Source organism: Phoenix dactylifera, chromosome 17, assembly GCF_051530095.1.
Source record: "Phoenix dactylifera cultivar Ajwa chromosome 17, Ajwa_hap1_PhDact_Kaust_v1.1, whole genome shotgun sequence".
Lineage (NCBI taxonomy): Eukaryota > Viridiplantae > Streptophyta > Magnoliopsida > Arecales > Arecaceae > Phoenix > Phoenix dactylifera.
Window position 1 is genome coordinate 10,629,683 of NC_143206.1, and position 18,576 is coordinate 10,648,258.

Consider the following 18,576-nt stretch of genomic DNA (forward strand, 5'->3'; position numbering starts at 1 on the left):
AACTTGACCATAGACTTATTTTGCATTCAACATGGTATTATCAACTTTGCATCTTGGCTGAAATACTGTTCCCTATTCGTATGGGCAAGCACTCCCATGTATGATATGCATGATATTAACTCTATGATAATAATATCAACTCTTGTTACCTCACTCCATGTAAACTGATATATCCTGAGATGTCATCCTCTATATGATATCAATTTAGCAGCTCCAATTCTTTTAATGGTTTTTATCAATACTATGACCCACACATAAGACAATATTTGCAGTTATCAGAAGATATTAAAATAAATACCATAGTTGTTGTATGGCATAGAGACATCAAGATATTATTTGCTTTACTTACACTTTCTTCAGCCGCCCATCACCACCACAAAAAACAAGAAGAAGATGGAAAGCCAACAATGGCAATGGCACAATAAAACACAGAGTTCCTTGCTGAGATGCCATCCAAGCTACGACACCTGCTGGCTCGACTCGATCAATTGACTAAACAGGTACGACTTAACCCAATATGCAAGATGGATTAGCTTGACCACCTGAATGGCCAATTTAGCACATACTGCTTTAATTTTCCACTAGTATATTAACATCTAATTGATTTGATTTAACTTATTTGGCAGTAATCCATAGCCCATACTGAACAGAGAGATGTACTCATTCTTGTTTCATTAACTAGAATATGCACCTTTTTTTTTTCTTTTTGTTCAGTTGAACCACTAGTATCAGCCTGAAGTACAGCCCTCAACTGAGGGGGAACTGCAACAATCCACCGAACAGGCAAACTGCTACAGTTATATTTTACCATTATTTATTTGTAAAGTGAAAAAGCTAATTACTGTTGCACCTTCAATCACATGCTATTTGATGGGTAGGCCTGCACTCCATTTACGTAAGTGGCTAGAACAGATGATGGTAAATCACTCGAAAATTCATCCCATGAATTGGCTGGCAATACTACAAAATCTGCATATTTCCCGGCAGATAAACTACCCAAATCATGATCAAGGAAGCAGGCATAAGCAGCTGAAATGGTGTGCCTGCATATTAAGGACGATCAGTCAGTCGTGTTAGCAATCACAAAAAAATAAAAGGGCTGATATAGTTTGCAGTAAGACAATTGATCAGCATGGTAGCAAAATAATGCTGGACTTACCTTTCAATATGTTCTAAAATAAAAAGGTTTTCTGGGGGGTCGTGAGGGACAACTACACTGGTGTAATGGTAGATTCAAATTCACAAGGTAAACTAGTTTGACAAAAGGATAATAGCAGTTTCCCCCAACACCTGAAACTGCAGTCATTGAATAGATGATGGAATCGTAATTCGAAATCTTGGAACTTGTAATTGGGCTGGCAATGCCAAAAAAGTGACTCGGAAAGATTGACTTGGAAACTCAAATGAATTATGACAAGTTTTGACTTAGACATATAAATAATAGAAAAAAATAGAATCGGTATTCATTATTGGTTTGTAGTCTAACAATAGAAACACTTCACATTTGTCCACATGAAACCAGAAATAAGATAACTAAAATTTCTCAGCATCATTCTTCATTTCTGAAATCTAGGACATCACAAGAATGTGTAATTAAAATATAAGATAACACTTGGATCTAGCATTTATGTGAACATGTGATGCTACCTTTCACATAGAAATGCTGAAGAAAAAGAGAATAACAAAGGGCTAAACGCAAATTTGCTGCCATCTTGTAAAACTGTAGCAGCATTGATCCAAGTACCCACTTGAGTTTCTTTTAGGTCCTGAAAATTTTCATTTGACTCCGAAATAGAAATCCTCATATATGGTCTTTTAAGATTTTCATGTCAGAGTAAGAATTAGAAGGTTAAATTGATGATTTAATAATAACTGTTAAATAAAAGCCTATGAGATTTATAACAATGAAAGCAATAATGGTAGATTTTGCCACCAGTTTTCTTTTTCCTTTTTACTTTGTGTGCATTTCTTTTTCTCTTGGAGAATGGGGGTAGTGGTAGAGATTGCCACTAAAGAAAAGAGCAAGAGCAAGAAACAGATTTTCTTTTGGCTACCATGGTTTGGCAATAACGGTTATTAAATAACCCTATGAACTAGAAACATTGTAGAATGAGTTGTGATCATGTGATGTAGAGTATGAACATGAAAATTAAGGTGGGACTGATCCACTGATGGTACATACTTCATGAATCCATTAATCTTTCAAGACTTGGATGATCCAGACCTCAAGTCAGACAACTTTAGCCTGACTCGATCATAATATTTATTACCAGCAGAAAAATCCCCACAAAGCCCTCCATAGTGGCTTTCTTTTATGAAATATCATTAATGATACAATATCTGTATCATTTCCATTAGGAAAGCTGTCATGTAAAAGATTTATCCTGATGCTTTTGTAAAAGGATGTTATATTGATAAGTAGAATCTACAGCACATTTCACCTATCTATTTTTTACGGTTCCATTAGTTCATATGCTGCCCCTTTGCAGATTTCATATCTTCAGACTGTACAATCAGTTAAAAGAATGTCTTTCAGACAATGATGATCACCACCATAATCATCGTCATCATCATTTTTATAATACTTACTGCTTGAGTAAGAGCCATCGTATAAACAGGCTTTGGAAAATGGTTTGAAGGTTTTCATGAGGCCACACTGCCACAAACTATGGCTCTATTCCCTTGCCATGAAGAATGAGCAATCACCAGAAAGAATGGGCAACACATTATAATATAATATAATCACTCCCCAGGGAGTTCCCTGTTCCTTGCTCTAACAGTCTATCATGCCTAGTTTTACCACAGATCTTCTTGGGTTCTCTTAATAATGCATCATTTTTGAATTCTAGATATATTTTGATGTAGTTTTATTCAGTTCTCTTTAAATCATCAGGGCATGAGTCAGTTATAACACTCAGAAACATCTCTCTGCTCCATCCGCACAGCTCTAATTCTATTATCTTTACTATATATATAATGGAAAGGCAGCTTGGAGGCCGGCCTCCAAAGCCTAAGGCCTTCCTTCTCATACGAGCCCTATGTTGAAATATGAAGAAAAAAATAGAAAAAACATAAAAGCAGCCAAATGTATTTCATGCTCCATGCTCCAGGAGGAGAACATATCCCACGTTTCCTTTTTCTTCCTACTCTTAAGCCAGAGCCTTTTAGCGTTCTAAATCCTATCTCTACTATACTCTTTTTTTCCTTTCAAACTCAAGCCATGACGATCATTTTCCCCCTCTTATTTTTTGCTTTCTATTTTTCCCTCTTATAAGATAGATCCTTCTAGAATCCTAAAATCATTAACTCTTCGAGGAATTCAGGAATAAATTCCTCCTCTATATTGATCAAGTCACCATGTGCACCTCTCAGCAGCAACCATAATTCAAGACCCATTCTTTTCTTTCCCACTCCACTGGTTGCAAGGCACCAAGTAACCTTTTCCTTTCTTTTTTTCCCTGTTTCCATGCTTGCACGTTCATCACGTGTCAAGATCTGAAGTTATATAAGTCTTCATTTACTTATCATTTCTTTTAAACCATAGATCTGAGAAAACTAAATCAATCACACTTCGGCCACAATGTGGCATGGACATGGATACCAGAATCGAATTTGAACAAATATCCAAGTGTCTAACTTAGCAAGAAAGAAAATGAGAGATACGGGGATACGTAGCATAAATTATAATTTTAACTAAATTATATATTAGAAATTTTATTTAAATGTTAAAAGACATATTAAAGACATTGTCTGAAGAGGTCTTTAATATACAGATTTCTCGTTACAACTTTCCAATAAACACGAGGATATAAGAAAATTAATATTTTAAAAAGTTACTTCAATACCTATATCCTTGGTTGAACAATAAAAAGAATGAATATTCACTTCTAACATAAAATAGAGGGTCAAACTCATTGTTCAATAAGTTCGACTCTCTGCCAGTGGCAACCATAGAACTTCATAAGTATCCAAATATTTGATACATATCCAGTTTGGGTACATAACCAACAGGGTTTTGGAGCCAGCTGTGAGTGTCTAGGTAACACAGTTTGGCTATCAATTTGGGATAGATTCTCATTTTCATGTACATTTCCACTAAAATTACATTCCATCTACTTTGTATTTATATTATTGACCTTAAGTCCTTATCATCAGAGGTTTATCACCATAGGTCTTTTTGCAATAACTTAGACCCTGGTTGGGAGTAGAGCTTTTATAAGTAGAGCTATTAGAAGTAGAGTTTTTATAAAACGTTGTTTGCTGTTTGGTAACTACATTTTTAAAGTGCCGTGGCACTTTAACGTGTGTTTGGTAAACAAACTGAGAAAATACTTCTGTATGACAAAATTACCATAAAGGACATTGCATAATATTATACAACAGAGCGTAATAAAATATAACATCTATTAATATATAAATACATGATATAGTATAATATTACTGTAATATAATATAATATTATTATAATATAGTAATATAACATTGTATACTATAGCATAATAATTTAATATAATATTAAATTATTTAACATAATATATCAATATATTATGATATAATGTAATATAATATTATATTTATAGTACAATACAATAATAAAGGTACAAAATATTATAATTATTAGCGTACATTAATTTTTCATAATATAACATAATATTAAATTATTTAACATAACATATCAATATATTATGATAAATATAATATTATATTTATAGTATAATATAATAATAAAGGTATAAAATATTATAATTATTAGGATAAATTAATTTTCCATAATATAACATAATATTAAATTATTTAATATAACATGTTAATGTATTATAATATAATGTAATATAATATTATATTTATAGTATAATACAATAATAAAGGTGTTGGGGGGAATAAGATTTTTTTCAAATGACATAAATGCCCCTAAGAAGCCGTACAACTTCCGACCCCGGACGGCCGAAGTCGGCGTCCGACTTCGGAGCGCCCGACCTCAAGACGACCGACCTCGAGACCTCCGACCTAAGAAAAACCCCGATATTCGAGGTCTACTCTTGTCAGCCACCTACTACGGCCGTGTGCCTCTGAGGTCTGGCCGAGGACCATACCCTGACGCCCCTCTGGCATTTATTGCGCATGGTCGCCGTAACTCTCCGGCTTACTCCACAATAAATGCGGATCTCCGGCTTACTCCACAATAAATGCGGATCTCCGGCTTACTCCACAATAAATGCGGATCTCCGGCTTACTCCACAATAAATGCGCATGGCTCCTGTCATCTACGGACTCTCAGCTCTCCACGGCGAATCAGCCCAGCAGAGTCTAGTCAACTATGATAAGTCTCCGATCTCGGCCATACCTCCGACACCAATGCAATAATTCGCCTGATAGCGTGCTAGTTCGGGCTGTACGACGCCCTCACCGCCGACATCAGTGCAATGATCCGCCTAACCGTGCGCCGACCCGAACGACATGCCGAGCCGTACTACGGCTTCGCCTTGTTACATCGCAGGTAGACCGACCCCCGCCTATAAAAGGGAGCCTTGGCCTCTCAGGAGGGGGGAAAGATGGATGCACTCTACTGACACTGTTTATCTCCTTTCTACACTATTTGCCCCCTCCCTGACTTGAGCGTCGGAGGGCCGGCGCCGGAAAACCCGGCCACCGGCTCGTGTGCAGGCACCCAGACGGAGGACGCCGCCAGCTGACGGATCGTCGCCTCGCCGCGTGGACCAGCCGTCCCTTCTCTCCGACCGCCCCAGACGGAGGACGCCGCCAGCTGACGGATCGTCGCCTCGCCGCGTGGACCAGCCGTCCCTTCTCTCCGACCGCCCCAGACGGAGGACGCCGCCCGCCGACGGACCGCCGCCCCGCCGTGAGAACTCGCCGCTCCCTCTCCTCGACCGAAGATTGCCCCCGGGTCCAATTTCCAGCAACAGTTGGCGCTAGAGGAAGGGACCGAGTAGCAGTCATGAAGTTGAGAAGTAAGGGAGCCTCTAACATCTCCCGACGTCCCCCGCAAAGCCCCGAACACTCTGTCCAGAATTCTCCAACTCCGGCTGACCCAGTTCCTCAGGTCCAGCCGGAACAGTTCGACGCCTTGGTACAGCAAGTCCAGGCCCTGGCCGCCGCCGTTCAGAGTCTGCGGCGCGAGGAAGCCTTACCTACGCTCCCCCCACGGGCTCAGGCCCCGCCGGAGTGTCTCCCCAACGGCCCGGTTTTCCCAAGCCAAAACTTGCATGGCTCTTCTAGAGCCAACAACGGAGAACGAGCTTCTCCCCGGAGGGAGTTACCGGGAGAAGGTTTCGATCGGAGACCCCAACTTTCTGAGACGGAGTCAGCCCCAGATCACCGTGAGCCGGCGCAAACCACAGCGACAATCCCACGGGTGGGGGAGCTCGACCGGAAAGTTGAGCATCTGGAGCGTCAGATTGCGGCGCTCCACAGCAAGAAGGCAAGACAAGAGGAAGACTTTGAGTTCACCACCAAGTCCCCCTTCTCCCGCCAGATCGAGGATGAGCCGGTTCCCGCGAGGTTCAAAATGCCTCAGGTGGAACCCTACAACGGGACGACCGACCCTCTCGACCACCTGGAGAGCTATCGGGCCCTCATGGCCCTACAAGGGTCCTCGGAGGCCATACTCTGCAAGGCCTTCCCAGCGACCCTCCGAGGGACCGCTCGGCTTTGGTTTTCTGGACTGAAGCCGAATACGGTGTCCTCTTTTGAGCAGCTCGGCAGGCAGTTCGCCACCAACTTCGCTGCCAGCCGGCGCCAGCGACGGACGTCAGACTCCCTCCTCGACATCAAACAGAAAGAGGGGGAGCCCCTCAAGAAGTACCTGGACCGCTTCACCGCCGCCACATGGGAGGTTCGCGAGCTAGACCAGTCGATGGCTATGTCGGCTCTGAAAACTGGGGTTCGCTCCTACCGATTCCTCTTCTCCATCGAGAAGAGCTTCCCGGCCGACTTCACTGAAATGTTGGCCCGAGCCCGGAAGTATGCCAAGGCCGAGGAGGCAGTTGCATCCAGGCGGGGGGCAATTGAGCCCGCCTCCAAGAAGCAGAAGAAACGCCGCGAGGAGCGCGGCCGACAAAGGAGCCGATCCCCCCGCCGAGAGAAGAACCTCCCCAGACTGAGAAGTCCGCCCCGACAGCAGGGGCGATCTCAGCAAAGGACCCCTCCTCGGCCGAGGTCCCCACCACGGCCTCGGACGTACCCGGGAAAGTACGAGAACTACACACCCGTCAACGCTCCCCGGGCCGAAATCCTGATGGAAATCGAGGGTCGGGACTTCTTCCGACCCCCGCCTCCTATGCGAGACACGGGATTCCCCCGGAATCCCAGGAAGTATTGCCGCTTCCACCGAGATCGTGGGCACGACACGGAGGACTGCTACCAACTCCGGGATGAGATAGAAGCGCTCATCCGACGGGGAGTACTCAACCGGTTCGTGAGGAACCGACCTGAGGAAAGGAGGCCGGCGGAGAATGTCGCACCAACCGAAAATCCGGGCGACAACAGGCCCATCGCCGGCACCATCAACATGATCGGGCGGGCCTCGGCAGGAACGGCCGCCCAGGGAGCACCCCCGAAGCGCCCACGTACTGGTGAAGTCATCTCGTTCTCGGACGAGGACTTAGAAGGGGTCGAAACCCCCCATGATGACGCTGTGGTCATCTCTATGATTGTAAATAGGTTTGATGTAATGCGTGTCCTAGTTGACAATGGAAGTTCAGCCAACATTTTGTATTATCATGCCTACCAAAAAATGGGATTGACGGAAGGGCATCTCCGGAGAATCAATGCCCCGTTGGTTGGGTTTACCGGAGATGCAGTCCCGGTTGAAGGTGAGGCTAGCTTCCTTGTCACAGTCGGCCTCGCCCCCCGGGAGAACACTGTGAGGATGGACCTCCTGGTGGTCCGTCTGCCCTCGGTCTACAACGCCATCCTTGGGCGCCCAGGGCTAAATGCCCTTCGAGCCGTGGTTTCAACTCGCCATTTGCTCATGCGGTTCCCCACCGACCAAGGAGTAGGCGAGGTCCGCGGAGACCAGCTGGTCGCCAAGCAATGCTACATGGCGGCCCACACAGTAAAGCAACCAGCCGAGGCGCCGGACCACCCAATGGGCCCTTCGCTGCCCATAGAAACCCTCGATGCGAGGGACACCCTCTGGAAGAAGCAAGTAGAGCCCGGTGAGCTCCTTATTCAAATCCCACTACAAGAAAATTTTCCCGAGCTAACTGTGCAGGTCGGCTCCGGCCTCGGCGCCCGCGAGAGGGATTGCCTTGTCAGCTTCCTGCGGGACAACGCTGACGTCTTCGCCTGGTCGCCTGCGGACGTGCCGGGAATTGACCCTGGAGTCATGGTCCACCGACTCCAGGTAAGGCCGACCAGCAGGCCTGTGAAGCAGAAGAAAAGAGGCTCTGCTCCGGATCGACAACGGGCTGCAGCTGAAGAGGTGGACAAGCTCCTCGGAGCCGGTTTCATCCGGGAGGTCTCCTACCCGGACTGGCTCGCCAACATAGTCCTCGTAAAGAAGGCCAACGGAAAATGGCGTATGTGCGTGGACTACACCGACTTGAACAAGGCCTGCCCAAAAGACAGCTTCCCCCTCCCGAGCATCGACCAGCTCGTCGACTCCACTTCAGGACACCAACTGCTAACTTTTATGGACACCTTTTCAGGATACAATCAAATCCGAATGGCGCCAGAAGACGAGGAGAAGACGGCCTTCATCACCGACAAGGGCACCTACTGCTACAAGGTGATGCCCTTCGGCCTGAAGAACGCTGGGGCCACCTATCAGAGACTGGTCAGCCAAATTTTTAAAGACCAGATCGGCCGGAACATGGAAGTCTATGTGGACGACATGCTGGTAAAGAGCCGAGCGGCGGAACACCACATAGCCGATCTCAACGAGACATTCGCCAAACTCAGAAGGTACCAAATGAAACTCAATCCGGCGAAGTGCGCGTTCGGGATCACCTCGGGCAAGTTCCTGGGTTTCATAGTGACCCAGCGCGGAATTGAAGCCAACCCGGAGAAAATCCGGGCACTGCAAGAGATGTCGCCTCCAAAGACAGTTAAGGAGGTGCAACGGCTCGCGGGGCGGGTTGCCGCCCTGGGAAGGTTCGTCTCTCGGTCAGCCGAGCGATGCCTCCCCTTCTTCAAGAGCCTCAAACGGCCGAAAGACTTCCGGTGGACAGAAGAATGCCAGCAGGCCTTTGAAGAGCTTCGGAGCCTTCTGGCCTCTCCCCCGCTGCTTACCAAGCCCCAGAAAGGCGAGATCCTTTACTTATATCTGGCCGTCTCCCCAGCTGCAGTGAGCTCAGTTCTCGTCCGGGAAGAGGACAAGCTCCAAAAGCCGGTCTATTACACCAGCCGGGTTCTTAGGGATGCTGAGACCCGATATTCTAAACTTGAGAAGACCATCTTCGCTCTCATCATCTCGGCTCGGAGACTCAGGCCTTACTTCCAAGCCCACACGATAGCCATATTGACCGACCAGCCTATGAAGCAAATACTGCAGAGGTCGGATCATGCGGGGAGGATCGCCAAATGGGCGGTCGAGCTCGGAGAATTCGACCTCGAATATCGGCCCAGGCCGGCTATCAAAGCTCAGATACTCGCCGACTTCATCGTGGAGTGCACCCTTCCGGACGACCCCGAGAGGCCACCCGAATCCGTAGAGGAGGCCCCGAGGCAGCCATGGGTCCTGCACTCGGACGGGTCTTCGACCTCGAGGGGTAGCGGGGCCGGACTCATCCTCACCAGTCCAGACGGAGTGGTGGCAGAGCAAGCTTTGCGCCTCGAATTCCCGGCCTCGAAAAATGAGGCCGAGTATGAGGCTCTCATCGCCGGGCTCAAGCTGGCGAAAGAACTAAAAGTGGAAGACCTGACGGCCTTCAGCGACTCCCAGCTGGTAGTGAACCAGATCCAAGGAGACTTCGAAGCTAAAGAGCCATCCATGCAAAAGTATCTCCAAAAGGTGCGGGAACTCATATCTGCCCTGAATTCTTTCAATATTCAATACATCCCCAGAGCGGAAAACCTCAGGGCAGACCAGCTATCCAAATTGGCAACCTCCCGCATGAGCGAGCTTCCCAAGGGAACAGCGCTCGAGTATCTTCGGATCCCCAGCACGGAGGAACCCGAGCCCACCATGTGCATCGACTCCGAACCAAGCTGGATCGATGGGCTCGTCTGCTACCTTCAAGACGGAACCCTACCTCACGACGAGACGGAAGCTCGCCGAATCAAGCGCCAGGCCCCCCGGTATGTCTTATACGAGAATAGACTCTACCGGCGATCATTTACTTCTCCCCTTCTCAGATGCCTCCGCCCCTCCGAGGCGGACTATGCCCTCCGAGAGGTCCATGAAGGGATCTGCGGAAATCACCTGGGGGGTCGGGCATTAGCCCATAAGGTCCTGCGACAAGGATATTATTGGCCCACACTCCAGAAGGATGCAACGGATTTCGTCCGGAAGTGCGATCGGTGCCAACGAAACGCCAATGTCCAGCGCCGACCTTCAGCTCTGCTGACCTCCATCATCGCCCCCTGGCCGTTTGCCCAATGGGGGATCGACATCCTGGGGCCCTTTCCCCTGGCCACCGGACAGAGAAAGTTCCTGGTCGTCTCCATCGACTACTTCACCAAATGGGTCGAGGCCGAACCCGTCGCCCGGATCACCGAGCAAAAGATGCGAGACTTCGTGTGGAAGTCCATAATCTGCAGATTCGGACTACCCCGTATCCTTATATCTGACAATGGTCGACAATTTGACAATGTTCATTTCAGGGAATTTTGCTCTGAGCTCGGCATTGACCACCGTTTCACCTCAGTCGCTCACCCCCAGACAAACGGGAAAACTGAGGTAACTAACCGCACTATTTTGCAGGGGCTCAAGGCTAGGCTTGATCGGTCCAAAGGACAGTGGGTCGAGGACTTGTACAATGTCCTTTGGGCGTACCGGACCACGTTCCGACTGCCCACGGGAGAGACCCCCTTCAACCTAGCATACGGCACTGAGGCCGTCATCCCGTTGGAGATCGGCCTGCCTTCTCCAAGGGTGGAGCATTACGACCCCGACACCAATTCTTCCCAGCTCAGGAGCAACTTGGACCTCGTCGAAGAGACAAGAGAGGTTGCCCGGGTCCGCATGGCGAGATACCAACAGCGAACGGCCCAATACTACAACTCTAGAGTCAAGCCCAAGCTCTTCAAAGTGGGGGACCTCGTCCTCAGGAGAGCCGAGGCTTCTCAACCGACTGAGCAAGGAAAGCTCGCCCCAAATTGGGAAGGGCCGTATCAGATCGCCCGGGTACAACGACCAGGAGCGTATAAATTAAAGTCCCTAGAGGGGACCCTGATCCCGCGAAGCTGGAACTCCGAGAATCTACGAATGTACTACCAGTAAAACCCCTAGGGGTTCAAGACAATCAGGACAATGGACTCAGCTTCCTTTTCGCAAACAATTCTCTTATCTTGATGGCTGTAATTCTCTTCTAATATTGGGTCGTCTGTGATCCTCAGATTCCCCGGCCAAAATCGGGATGCCTCGAGGCTCGACCGTAGAGTCCCAAACTCCCTCGACCTCGGGAAGAATCGCAGGACGACGAAACATCGACTTGGCGCGAAATTCCCTCGACTAAGGTCAGGATGCCCCGGTTCGTCGGGATGCCCCGAGACGTCGGGATGCCCCGGCTATAGGGATGTTCGAGACGTCAAGATATGAGTACGGTCCTCTCTGACCAGACGAGCTCGGCTCGTTCTCCATCAACTTCAACCTATGAGCACGGTCCTCTCTGACCAGACGAGCTCGGCTCGTTCTCCATCAACTTCCACCTATGAGCACGGTCCTCTCTGACCAGACGAGCTCGGCTCGTTCTCCATCAACTTCCACCTATGAGCACGGTCCTCTCTGACCAGACGAGCTCGGCTCGTTCTCCTACCTCGACTAAGGTCGGGATGCCCCGAGGGTCGACCGTAGAGAACCAGACTCCCTCGACCTCGGGAAGGCGCCGTGAGGGGTGGAAAGGGTGGCTCCACCCGGGGCGCCACAAAGTGGACCCCCGGGAGCGGTCGACGATCCCCGATCCCCGAAGCGAGCGATCCCTCGACTTAGGTCGGGATGCCCCGAGGGTCGACCGTAGAGAACCAGACTCCCTCGACCTCGGAAAGCGTCGCAGGTCGGTAGAGCGTGCCCAGACCCGCCGACTTGACGAACGATCCCTCGACTAAGGTCGGGATGCCCCGAGGGTCGACCATAGAGAACCAGACTCCCTCGACCTCGGGAAGAAGCCGTAAGGGGTGGAAAGGGTGGCTCCACCCGGGGCGCCGCGAAGTGGACCCCCGGGAGCGGTCGACGATCCCCGATCCCCGAAGCGAGCTATTCCCCGACTAAGGTCGGGATGCCCCGAGGGTCGACCGTAGAGAACCAGACTCCCTCGACCTCGGAAAGCGTCGCAGGTCGGTAGAGCGTGCCCAGACCCGCCGACCTGACGAACGGTCCCTCGACCAAGGTCGGGATGCCCCGAGGGTCGACCGTAGAATCCCAAACTCCCTCGACCTCGGGAGGCACCACAGGTCAGCAAAGCGTCCACGGACTCGCCGACCTGACGCAAGATCCCTCGACCAAGGTTGAGGCGCCCGAGGTCCTACCATGGGGTCTGAAACTCCCTCGACCTCGCAGAGAGCTACAATTCAATAAAGCCTCGCCAAATCCTCTCAACCTCGGTGGGCGCTGTTGGGTCCGTGAGAAACTCGAGCCCCCCCTTTAAGTCAAAATGACTCCGGAGGTCGACGAGGAAAGGAGGCAACCTACTCCACCATGCGAAGCATAACTCCGAGAATGCAAGAGGTACATCTAACTAGACGCCCTCCTTGTCAAATTTTATCTACATACTGCTGAGCGGAATCTCAACGTTGGAGTCTTATCACGCCCCAAAGCTGGGCTTCTCCGATAGGTCGGCTTAAGACCGACCCCCTAACTACGCTATGTATGCTCCGTTCGTCAAGTCTCCGCAATTTGTACAAAGGCTTCATAAATTAGGGCCCAACTCGGCTCTTCTACGTAAACTCCGACGTCCGGCTGAGAAAGTGGTCCCGGCCACGAGTGTACCAGTCAAACACGGGTACCAAGGCAATCTTTGGAAATCCCGGCCTTGCTCACCGAAATCTCGGCAGAATCCGAGAACGATAACTACGAAAACCTTCGGCAATAACTTGTTTATTAGCCCGCGCTCCCTACGAGGGGTTCGGAGTTGAGTTCGGAAATCCGGCTAAACTCCCCGAATAGCAGCACGCACAGACCTAGTCCGGTCTTACTTAAAGGGCCAAGGCCCGACCTCGAGCCCTTGAGATTTTCCTGAAGGCTAAACGCGATGACTTTCACGACACTCAGATCCGAGCTATAGAACTTAGAGAAATTTTCTAAAAAACCTAAGACTCGGAGCTCCTTTTGGTCGGAATGACTGGAACCCGAGAAGGCTAAGACATAGCCCGGAAAAAGAGGGCAACTTCGTTAAGCAGCCCGGAAATTAAAATACAAAGTCAGAGGTCTTCGAGGCAGTTAGCTAAGGCTCTAGCCTCATTCACAACAACAGAGGGAAGACGAACACGGAATGACAAAAATATTTTTTCATTAACAAAGGGCCGGAAGGCCAATTACAAAATTGGAAGTCGGCCACCCAAGGGCCGACCCCGGATACAACGAAAAAGAAAAGAAAAATACGCTAAGTCCTAAGCGGCGGGAGCAACATCCGGGGGGTCGTCCGGCACATTGATGACCTCATGATCTCCATCCGGAACAGGCTCGGGGTCGGGGGCAGGAGCTTCGGGCACCGCCCCCAGGACGGCGTGCACCTCGGCCGCCGGAGCTGCCTCCATGACACCGTCCGCCTCGGCCACCCCCGTCGAAGGCTCGGCAGGGTCTTGTTCATATATTCCCGCCTCGGATGTCAGGATGGCAGGAAGGGCTTCCACGTCGGACCCCCAGCCCAGGTCCTCCCTCGGACGGACCGTCGAAAGGTCGTACTGAGCGCAGTACCAACGCATCTGCACCCGGAAGTTCTCGAAGCCCCGGAGGAAACCGTCCACCGTCTCCTCCTCCAACATGTCGCGAAACTCTTGCGACTCTTTGAAGAGTTCCACAGCATGTTCGGCTCGGTCGAGTGCCCTCCTCTCCCGGGCCTCAAGTTGCTCGATCCGGAGGCGGGAGACCCCGTCCTCATACTTGAGGGCCGCGACCTCGGCCTGGACCTCCCCCAAGCGCGCCTCCGTACCGCGCATGGCCGACCTGGTCAGGGCGTGAGCCGCCCTCTCCTCCTCAAGCGCCCCCGCCATAGCAAGGCGCTCGGCCTCGGTGGCCGTCCTCCGAGCCTCGGCATCGGCCAATGCCGCCTCCAACTCGGCGACTTTCTTCTTGGCCGGCTCCAACTGTTGGCCGAGCCGCCAGGCCTCCTCTTGACAGCCTTGGGCGATAAACACCAAGGCGTCGAGCTCGTGGACATGCTGAAAAGAAAAGAACGAAGATATCGTGAGTTGAAAAGCATATGAACTCGCCAATGACTCAAGGCAATCAAGGAAAGAAACTTACTCGGGCAGTGTTGCAGTAGGTGCCGTTGACGACCTCCTCCAGCGGAATGTTCCGGAACTCGGCCCGGTCCGCTGGGAGCATCGCACGCCGCAACACGGAGCGTGCGACCTCGGCATTACGAAAAGCCGAACTCCCCTCGGGAATAGAGGAGTCCGGCTCGACTGACTCTTCTCGGAAAGCCCGGGAAGAGCTCGGCACGATCGAGCCCGAGGTCCCGGAGCCGCTCGCTTCGGGGCCTCGGGCAAGCCCGGGTTCTGGCTGCTGCGGCCGGGCCATGGACGACTCCCCCCGCTGGGCAAGGGGGGCAGGGCAAGGAAGGGCCGATGGGCCCGCGTCGCTGGCGACCCGCGCCCGCCTCGGCTCGGCTGCAGAGGCCCCCGCCTCGGGGCCACTCCTCCCGGCCGACGTAGAGGCGCCGTCCGTCCTCGCCCTCTTCCGAGGCTGGGGCGCGGCTCCCCCGGCCTCGGCTTCTCGCCTTCTCAGGCGAGAAAAAAGTGATGTGTTGCTGGTCGGCAGGCAGGGAATATCTGAAATCAAAATTTCGTTAAGTGTCAGACCAGTGACAGTAAAAGCAAATAACGAAGAAACCCCTTATTGCTTGACGTTTCCTCAGCGGCATTTACATTTAATGCTCAAAGAACCTTTTTTCAGCGGTAATTCATGCATGTAACCACCCTTACCCTCGGGGCGCGCCGAGCTCAGACCTACGCTCGCCAGGGCGTCCTCCCGCAGGAGCTCGGTCAGGTCGTTGCCCCTCCCGAGGGCTCGCACGGAGTCCAGGGTCCTCAGCTCCCTCCTCGAGGGCTCGGAGAGCTTATTGAGGGTCTTCAACCGAGGGTCCCCCCACCTCGGGTCGAACCCCCAAGGCGCCTCGGACGCCAGGAAGAAAAACTTCCCCTTCCACTCATGAATCGAGGAAGGGGCACCCTGGAAGAGTGACATACCGCCCCGAAAGGCGAAGTATAGCCACCCTGCGTCCGCCGGGTTCTTCTTTAACAGAAAACACCGGCGGAAGAGGCCTACCGAGATCGGGATCCCGTGCCCGAGGCACAGGGACAAGAACCCGATTATGGTCCTCCACGAGTTCGGAGCCAACTGCGCCGGGACGAGCTGGTACTCGGCCAGCAGCTGGCTCACGAACTCGTGGGCAGGAAAATGCAGGCCAGCCCAAAGTGTCTCGCGGTAGACCGCGATCCGACCTGGGGGCGGCTGCGTCACCCTGTCCTCCGGCCCCGCAGTTTCAAGACGAAACCCGGGCTGGAAGAAGAACCGGGAGCGGATCAGCTCCAACTCCTCCCCCGACAGGCTCGATCCCACTTCCTCAGGACCCAAACCCATTCCCACAGAAGAACGAAATAAAAGTTAAAAACAGCGAATGGAAACTGGGGAGGAGAAGAAGAGAGGAACTCTAGCAACCACGAGGTAGGAACCTACTGGACATCGCCGGAAATCGCTCCGGGCACCGACGGCAAGGTTCGATTGAGAAAGGAAGCAAGGGAGAAAGGCAACGAAAATAAGAAGCAGCCAAACAAGACCTTTAGGGCAACCTCGAGGGGTTTATATAGACCCCCCTGACGGCCCAGATCGATGGGGTCGGTTCCCATCCCCCGATCGGGTTGCGCCACGTGTCGACCTCGGAAGCCGAGGCACCGTATTCACTCCGGATTAATAAATCGGGTACGAAATCGAAGCGTTGTCCCATCGGATCTCGGGGCCTCATCATGGGTCCGCAAAATCAAATCGTCTTGAGGAACGAGCGGACGCTGCCCCGCTCCCCTCATTTAATAAGATCTGGGACACGTGGAGCCTCGATGTAACCTCCACCTCTCCGGAATTATGATCCAGTAACACGAAATCGGAAGCGTCCGACCTTGGGTCACGCCGCGTGTCCGTTTTAAACCCCGTAACGGCACACTCATTAATGCGCGAGAAGCCTCGATTACGGGATCGAGGCACCGCCTCGACAAGCTCGAGGACCCCCATCATTAATCCGCCGTAAAGCGATCCTGGCGATTCAAAAGACGCCACCTCCGCTTCAAGAAGCGTAATGATACGAGCTTCATCATAAGCTCACTGAATAAAGCAGCCTCGAGACGCCAAAGGGCGCAGGTTTCACCATGAAAGCTCCGAGAAGCGCAAGGGGGCGGACGAGACTCGCCCCCCAACCTTAGTGACAGACTTTACTTCCCACGTCCGAGCCCACAAGTCGCTCGAACTCGGAAGTCGGGGGGTAGTGTTGGGGGGAATAAGATTTTTTCCAAATGACATAAATGCCCCTAAGAAGCCGTACAACTTCCGACCCCGGACGGCCGAAGTCGGCGTCCGACTTCGGAGCGCCCGACCTCAAGACGACCGACCTCGAGACCTCCGACCTAAGAAAAACCCCGATGTTCGAGGTCTACTCTTGTCAGCCACCTACTACGGCTGTGTGCCTCTGAGGTCTGGCCGAGGACCATACCCTGACGCCCCTCTGGCATTTATTGCGCATGGTCGCCGTAACTCTCCGGCTTACTCCACAATAAATGCGGATCTCCGGCTTACTCCACAATAAATGCGGATCTCCGGCTTACTCCACAATAAATGCGGATCTCTAGCTTACTCCATAATAAATGCGGATCTCCGGCTTACTCCACAATAAATGCGGATCTCCGGCTTACTCCACAATAAATGCGCATGGCTCCTGTCATCTACGGACTCTCAGCTCTCCACGGCGAATCAGCCCAGCAGAGTCTAGTCAACTATGATAAGTCTCCGATCTCGGCCATACCTCCGACACCAATGCAATAATTCGCCTGATAGCGTGCTAGTTCGGGCTGTACGACGCCCTCACCGCCGACATCAGTGCAATGATCCGCCTGACCGTGCGCCGACCCGAACGACATTCCGAGCCGTACTACGGCTTCGCCTTGTTACATCGCAGGTAGACCGACCCCCGCCTATAAAAGGGAGCCTTGGCCTCTCAGGAGGGGGGAAAGATGGATGCACTCTACTGACACTGTTTATCTCCTTTCTACACTATTTGCCCCCTCCCTGACTTGAGCGTCGGAGGGCCGGCGCCGGAAAACCCGGCCACCGGCTCGTGTGCAGGCACCCAGACGGAGGACGCCGCCAGCTGACAGATCGTCGCCTCGCCGCGTGGACCAGCCGTCCCTTCTCTCCGACCGCCCCAGACGGAGGACGCCGCCCGCCGATGGACCGTCGCCCCGCCGTGAGAACTCGCCGCTCCCTCTCCTCGACCGAAGATTGCCCCCGGGTCCAATTTCCAGCAACAAAAGGTATAAAATAATAATCGAAAATAAGAATACATTTTTCTTGCACAAAAGAGAGTCTGATCCACGGCTAGGATTCTTTGTTAGGGCTCCAGCAGATTTTTAGTTTTATAGAGGGACAAAGTATGTAATTGTTATATTTTATTATGGGTATTTTGGTTAAAAAAAAAAATTCCGACAAAGCTCAAAACAGCTTTATCGGAAAGCTCCAAAATGGAGCTTCTTCCAAAAGGCTGTTTTTAGCTTTCTGAAAAAGCTAAAACAGCTTTCCAAAATTTTTACCAAACACCTTTTGTCATCCAAAAGTGCTTTTGGAAGGCCAGAAAGTGCCTTTTGGCCCTCCAAAAGCTCCCTTAAACAAGGCCTTAGTCCTCTTTTGAATGAACAATGTATCTTGGGTAGAGAGATATTTTCTTGGTGCTAATTCTGACAAGCTACCATATGCTACTTATTTGCATTGTTTTTCCATAGCTGTATTATAGTAGGATTTAGCATCCCTGTCATTGCAATTCCTACCTTTCACGCTCAGACCCTCTCAATTACCTGACTTTTTCACCATTCAACACTCTTAGCGTTATGTTATCAGGGATTTCTACAAATCTCTTAAGGCATGAAATGGCAACAACATTATAAAAGCACCTTTTCTTTGGAACTGCCCTAGCCATGGTCTGTCGGGTCGGCCCGATACGGACCGGTCCGGCCTAGAACCGGTATCCGGACTGC

At 51.0% G+C, this 18,576-nt stretch overlaps 2 protein-coding genes across 4 annotated transcripts in view; both read right to left on the reverse strand.

The window, feature by feature from the left end:
- Positions 1-669: 669 nt before the first annotated feature.
- LAF3 (Amidohydrolase family) overlaps positions 670-18,576 on the reverse strand; it is a 54,985-nt gene continuing 37,078 nt past the window's right edge. For all 3 annotated transcript variants that reach the window (XM_008783787.5, XM_088713540.2, XM_088713539.2), the window contains one exon: positions 670-1,043. In XM_008783787.5, the coding sequence (XP_008782009.2) occupies positions 857-1,043 (187 nt within the window). In that variant the 3' untranslated portion in view covers positions 670-856. The remainder of the gene's footprint in view (positions 1,044-18,576) is intronic.
- On the reverse strand, positions 13,580-15,162 carry LOC149751040 (uncharacterized). The gene is made up of 2 exons (XM_089928118.1): positions 14,585-15,162; positions 13,580-14,499 (listed from the first exon to the last, which is right to left on the reverse strand). Exons 1-2 carry the CDS (start codon positions 14,858-14,860, stop codon positions 13,729-13,731), a joined length of 1,047 nt encoding a protein of 348 aa, XP_089784244.1. The 5' UTR covers positions 14,861-15,162; the 3' UTR covers positions 13,580-13,728.

Bases quoted from the DNA above. Each gene is read 5' to 3' on its own strand.
- LOC149751040 (XM_089928118.1), bottom strand. From the start codon at position 14,860: ATGGCCCGGCCGCAGCAGCCAGAACCCGGGCTTGCCCGAGGCCCCGAA. The intron at 14,500-14,584 runs GTAAGTTTCTTT...TTTTCTTTTCAG, and splicing joins CCTACTGCAACACTGCCCGA to CATGTCCACGAGCTCGACGC.